This window comes from Corythoichthys intestinalis, chromosome 1 (genome assembly GCF_030265065.1).
Source record: "Corythoichthys intestinalis isolate RoL2023-P3 chromosome 1, ASM3026506v1, whole genome shotgun sequence".
Taxonomy (NCBI): Eukaryota; Metazoa; Chordata; class Actinopteri; order Syngnathiformes; family Syngnathidae; genus Corythoichthys; species Corythoichthys intestinalis.
Window position 1 is genome coordinate 65,229,306 of NC_080395.1, and position 6,642 is coordinate 65,235,947.

Sequence of the window (6,642 nt, forward strand, 5' to 3'; positions counted from 1 at the left end):
TCTCTTGCCGCGCAGCATGGAAAGTATCTTTAAGAATGTCTTATCCAGCCTCTGCAGGCATCTGCTGTGCAGAAGGGTCATCAGTGCAAATGACAGTACTAAAAATACTATCATATAGTATCTGCAAATATTGCATGTGCAGTAGCAAGAGTGAGACAGATGTCTTAGAACATATTACTGAGTGAGATGCATGTGACAATGTTGTGGCCTTAGCAGTGCAATGCTAGCGACATAACCCAAAGCAGTGGAGTAATAGTAGTGTTTCTTCTTCACCAGTGTTGGGAGCAGGGGTCGCGTTAACCGAATATTTTCCGTCGTTGACCGGTTTTTTAAAACGGTGACAGAAAAAACTGAAGTCCATCCGTCATTTTGACAGGTTGCAATTCACACCCCAGACCACAGGATGGCGAGTGAGCATATTAATTAGCTATTGTCTCTCTTGATGCATAACGTCGTTGGCCTTACTCGGAAAAATGTCCGAACTAGCATTCAAGTGTGCAAACACGGAAATGTTAGGAAGCTTTTGGAGAGCATTGTCTAAGGCTACGTTCATTCTACAGGTCTTAATGCACAAATCCAATTTTTTCGTGTTTTTCCGACTTGAGTATTAACTTGACGGTCTGAACGGGACAAGTCGCATAGAAGTGGACCATTTCAAATCCGATCTGGGTCATTTTTGTATGTGGTTCAAATCCGATCTGGGCCACATTTTTCCAGACTGTCGCGGCGGTCTGTACTGTCCAGTGTCCCAAATCCGATTTCAGCTGTGCGTTATTAGTGCCTAGCTTCCAGTGAACACGGCTTTTGGGGAAGGGCCGGGCTTGACAACAGTCATAAAAAAATTAAAATGGGTTGAGGATAAGCATGAGAATGATCGGCAGCCCGTCTTGGAGAGTCGGGGAAAACTGCCCGTACGTATGTGTGTGTGACATGCACGGACAGTGCGTGGATGCTATCGATCCATATAAACTGTGAATATAAGCCTAAACGGGGATTATTTATGTCTGTTATTTGTCTCCTTTTGAAAAGCAAAATATGATATCCCTGGAATGACGGATGACTTGTCATTTGTTTTGATACTTCTGCGCACTGGCGCGTGTCGGACTGCGAATTAGAGCGCATGCGTAATACTTGAATGGTCTCAATGGACAAAAGCAATCTGAACGGGCACGCCAAAAAAACGGATATGACAAATCGGATTTGTGCATTAAGACCTGTAGTATGAACGTAGCCTAATCGAATGAGCAGGGACAAACAGCTTGGAGTCAGAAGTACATGCGCTATTCTCAAACCTGAACGCACCCCGAGTCTTGGATGACAAATCAACAGAGCAGAGAGTAGACACAACATGGCTGGTAGTTTCTTCAATTTATTCAGAGTTGAGTAAGTAACGCACTGCTTTTGACCAACACTACTAGTGAATATGTCATTATTATCATTTTTAAAATTTAAGTGACGGGTAAAAATAGATTATGACCGGATTTTTATGACCCTGTCAGTCAAAATGACAGACAACGAAAAAGTCTAGCGCAACCTCTGGTTGGGAGTAACGCCGTTATAAATAACGCCGTTACGTAACGGCGTTATTTTTTCAGTAACGGGGTAATCTAACTAATTACTTTTTCCGCCGCTACAACGCCGTTACCCTTACTGACGGCCAAAAGCAGTGCGTTACTTACTCTGAATAAATTGAAGAAACTACCAGCCGTGTCGAGTCGACTCTCTGCTCTGTTGATCTGTCATCCAAGACTTGGGGTGCGTTCAGGTTCGAGAATAGCGCACGTACTTCTGACTCCAAGCTGTTTGTCCCTGCTCATTCAATTAGACAATGCTTTCCAAAGTTTGGTAACGTTTCTGTGTTTGCTACACCTGATGCTATCCTCGTTCCCATCTCCCACTGTCAGCCAGCAATAATTCTGCTTCCATCTTGAGGACGGCAGGCGCTTTGAAGGTGACGTGAATTGTCGGGAAACGAGCCTACCTAAATGCAGCCCCTCGAGAGATGCGATGGAAGTGATTGTGATTGGCTGAGGGTTAGAGTCATGTGTCGTGCTAAGCCAATCAGAGCCGGTGATTTCACAAGCAAACCGGAACAGCGCGTGCGGCAAACACACACACGCAAAACAGATGCACAGGGTCGGGATGGCAAAGCATTCAGAAGAAAAATTGTCCTTTAAGAGGTGGAGATATAGACACTATTTAAAGTTTGTCGAAATTAAAGGAAAGAACCTGCATGTAATGTGTAATTTATGTCCCGGGCAAAGCTTTTGTCGTCATCTGTGGTAAGCAATTCAAATCTGCTGAAGCACCTAACAAGTTGACCACCTGTCTGTTCTTCTCTATTCCACTGACTCGAATACTGCTCACAAAATTTCAAATTCTTTGACATATAACAAGTTCTTTTTAAAGTAACGGAAATAGTTACTTTCCCTGGTAACTAGTTACTTTTACTATAGAGTAATTCAGTTACTAACTCAGTTACTTTCTGGAAGAAGTAGTGAGTAATGTACCTAATTACTTTTTTAAAGTAACGTGCCCAACACTGTTCTTCACACAAGTAAAAAGTATGATGTGGTAAAAGTACTCTCAGCGGTATATTTTTCTCAAAAGGTTGCTCGAGTAAACGTAACAGCGTAAATGCAACGTGTTACTACACATCTCTGACTGAGTTTTTGGGGTTCATTCAACCGCACCTCTTTTTGACAAACAGGATCCCTGAAGCACACAAATGCATTGGGATTAAAAACTTAAATAAACTTTGAGTTCAATAGAACAAATCTGGATAAAATATATTATCGAATTTAATTGTAATACACCTTTGAAATGGTAAAGAGACTTTATGGACACTCTATGTATTAACTGTATCTATAAAACCAGGATGTTCTGTAATTAACTACAGTATATGTCTCATAATTCATATTTATGAAATACACTTTTGCTCATTTTTAGGAATGCAGCAACTCTGGAATGATTGAATAGAACAGCATATTGCCACAATAAAAATGGAACAATATGTTGCCACACTGCATTCTTATTGACTGAGAAAGCTCAGCTTTCAAACATGCAAATTTGAGTTCAATTTCTTCAAAATGTTATCTAACAATGAGAATGTGACCACCCATTGTATTTCATTTTTAGAAATTATGGGAAAATTGGTCATGGCTTAACAAGACTGACACACCCTTTGTGGGACAAATAAATAGGGGAGAATTGAACATCTCCATACAAGATTTGGAGCCCGGCGAGGACAGGTAAACCTGGTTCCAAAAGAACCTCAAATGTACTTATTATAAACTAACTACTAACTACATTGTTTCCCCCTCCCCCAAAACAGAAGAACGCAATCATGACTGCAATTACGACTGCAATCACGACTGCAATTTCTGCTATCATCATCCTACTCTTACTGATCGGTGTTTGCCCTGTAAGACCTATTTTAATTTTTATTTTTATGCCTTCTGTATTATTGAGGGGAAAAAATCATGTAATATAATGTAATTCAATGTGTTTCAGACCGCATCACAGGATGAAATTGGCTTAGGTATGTAAAACCATGCAGTAATTGGTGAATTTATCCAATCCATCGTGGTACAAATTGTGCTTGTTTGTTGATTTTCTTTATTATGGCTCTTTTTGTTTTTCCAGACAACCTTGGCGTCAGTGACAGTATCGCAGGGGCAAACGTGAACACAAGTAAGAGCACAAACTATTGCTTCACAGATTAAGATTTCTGATTGATGCTTTAAAACTGGCCACATCAACTCGCACATTTTATCTATCATAATAACTTGAATGATTATCTGTACCACTTAATTTAATCATATGCTTCTTTTATTTCTTCTTTGACAGCAACATTTCTGACACATGGTGACATTGCCCCCAATTTACAAAGAAATGCAGTTCCTTGCACAAGAAGAGGATGCAAATGGCCTAAGTGGGGAAGACGCGTCTATGTGCCTGTCACTATTTCATCCCGATTCAGTAAATTAAATATCTTTCTTTAAAAAGTGTTCTTTTCTTACATATGTACACAGTGTTAATTTGAATACCATTCAGATTTTGGTGATGTAATTTTTACTCCATCATGACATTTTTTGTCTCCGCAGCCAGCCAAGAGCGCAGAACAATCATTCGTGCTTTAGTGAGTTTTCATCGGAGCACATGCATTCGCTTTATGTGGAAACGCAGTTGGCAAAAAACCTATCTGCACTTTTTCTCTGGATCTGGGTATGAAACTGAACATTTACTGTTGATGCCATCTAAATTATATTTTAATTACACAAACGTACACATGTCACTCAGATGCGCAAATGCACTATTGTGAAAAAGTGATGCAAAATCGTGTAGTTTCATCATAAATATATGGATAGATGAGGCACTGTGAAGCATTTTGGCACATGGGTTATATGCACTGATTATGTCAGTGAGTCGGTGTGAGTATGTTTCTTAAGAGGCACATCTGGTGGATCTTCATACCATTGCAAGCAGATTTATTGAGACGTATTTGACAGAATAAACAGTTCGTCCTAAATCACTTTATTACACTTATATATAGTTTCATGCTATATTTTCACAATTGGATTTTTCAATCTCTTCATATTTGCAATGATCAACTGAAAATGTTATTTTACAATCACAATTAACAAAGAGTCTAAACAAATGACTGCACTTTGTTTGATCAATCCATTTCTTAACTGCCTAAACATTCCTGTGTATGTGCTAGGTGTTGGTCATACCTTGGTCGTCAAAGGGGAAGGCAGCTAGTCTCTTTGCGGAAAAATGGCTGTGTGCGCCATGGCATTGTGCAACACGAGGTTCTTCACGCTCTTGGATTTCACCATGAGCAAGTTCGGTCTGACCGAGATGCTCACGTCAGAATTTTGTTTCAGAACATAATTTCAGGTGAGGGCACCTTGAAAGAAGCCGATGTTGAAGAACATCAAAGGCTGTTTGTATTCAGAGCGAAACTTTTCATTCAACTTGCATTCATTGTTTTTTGTATGTTTGTTTTTCATGCATCTTGGCTGTTGTAGTCGCACATCACCAACACTAGTTTTTCTAGAGACCCTGATCATGCCCAGCGCATATAAATAGCCATATCGTTGTCCTTTTTTTTTTTTTTTTTTTTTTTTTAAACTCATCTTAGACCTATTTTTATTCCTTGCCCATTATAACAGCATGAGACTCACATCTGTTGGTGCTCATTTTATTCCATTTTGCTCTTAATATTGTTTTCATTTTTAATCTATTATGTTATGTTCATCGCACAGCGCTTTGTACTCAGCGGCTGTTTTTTTAAGTGCATCATAAATGAATGAATTTTATTTGAGTTGATGGCAGGACGTAATACATTTCACATTGTTTGGGAAATTTTACTCTGGTCTTATTCCATGAGCAGGATTTGAAAGGAACTTTCAGAAGGTGAACACCAACAACTTGGGTACTCCCTATGACTTTGACTCCATCATGCATTACAGCAAGTGAGTGTTTTGGAAAAAAATGAATATCTATTTCTCCAACCTTGATAAATATTCGACATTCTCATTGGGTAAAAATGAACTCTTTATGCATTTTTTATGTCATTTGTCTTCAAGATTTGCCTTCTCCAAAAACAGACAACCAACTATTGTCGCTAAAAGAGACCCTGGCCGTATGTTTGGTCTTTCATCAAGCATGACTCGCAATGACATCGCACGTGTCAATGCTCTATATCGATGCCGTAGGTATTAAAATCAAAGTTTTGTGCATGACAACGATGTTTTGGATCTTCACCTTTTTCTTCCATGTTTTGAATCAATTTAAATGATTGTTAACCTGAACTTTGCTCATGTTCATTTGTGCTGAAAACATTACGTACAGAATATTACTTTTTTTCTGTAATCTTTGTAAATTCACCCTAACACTAATTACACAAGCTTTGAGCATCAGTTCCATTGTGATAACAAGCAGATTTCATAATCAGCTTTAATATACTCCTCTGACAATATAACTAGGTGTGCAATGAATGTATTGTACATGCCGTGTGAAGTAGGTATATTTATAGTGACTTCAATGTAAACCGTGTGACCTAATTCGAATGACTTTTGTCCCAGTTTTACAAGAATTACTGGAATTGATTTGTATCTTCTACTCTTAGTTTTAAGGAATATCATATGTAATAGTAAACATTTTTTAGACAGTTTTAGTCAGTAAAGATATCATTCATGCGTGAATAAGGCAATTTTGGAAAACTATTCTAACTAGTATATTAGAAAATTAAAGCAGAGAACATGGTAATTTAAAAATCTTGTGAATGGCTAAGAAAGTGTGCTTTGCTTCGACTACAACACTCTAAAATCAATTTGTTCTAAATGTGAATGTGAGAAGTGCACAACAAATAAAAAAATATTTAAACCTACATGGTGTCAACGTGTATTTATTCAAACTGGGTTAATCCATTTCACGTAAAGTGTCACAAGAAGCACAGCAAGTATGATCTCTATTGCTTATCAGCATACTGTCCATTAGACACAAATGCCTCTCTGGTTTGAATGTCCATTATGAAACTAAACTGGGTTGGAACCGATAACCACCGGGGAATATCAGGTACCAAAAGTTTTTTCCCCGAGGACTGGCTGGCAATCATTTCAACGTTAACGCAAA

At 38.5% G+C, this 6,642-nt stretch overlaps 1 protein-coding gene across 1 annotated transcript; it reads left to right on the forward strand.

Moving 5' to 3' along the window:
• Nucleotides 1-3,188: 3,188 nt before the first annotated feature.
• LOC130915939 (low choriolytic enzyme-like) lies at nt 3,189-5,772 on the forward strand. Its single transcript, XM_057836213.1, has 9 exons — nt 3,189-3,251; nt 3,335-3,424; nt 3,514-3,541; nt 3,646-3,693; nt 3,850-3,981; nt 4,107-4,227; nt 4,724-4,902; nt 5,399-5,480; nt 5,595-5,772. Exons 2-9 carry the CDS (start codon nt 3,347-3,349, stop codon nt 5,728-5,730), a joined length of 804 nt encoding a protein of 267 aa, XP_057692196.1. The 5' UTR covers nt 3,189-3,251; nt 3,335-3,346; the 3' UTR covers nt 5,731-5,772.
• Nucleotides 5,773-6,642: the final 870 nt, after the last annotated feature.

Excerpts from the sequence above, each read along its gene's own strand:
- LOC130915939 (XM_057836213.1), top strand. The coding sequence starts at position 3,347 with ATGACTGCAATTACGACTGCAATCACGACTGCAATTTCTGCTATCATC. Across the intron at positions 3,425-3,513 it reads TACTGATCGGTGTTTGCCCT|ACCGCATCACAGGATGAAAT; the intron begins GTAAGACCTATT and ends AATGTGTTTCAG. Across the intron at positions 4,228-4,723 it reads CACTTTTTCTCTGGATCTGG|GTGTTGGTCATACCTTGGTC; the intron begins GTATGAAACTGA and ends TGTATGTGCTAG.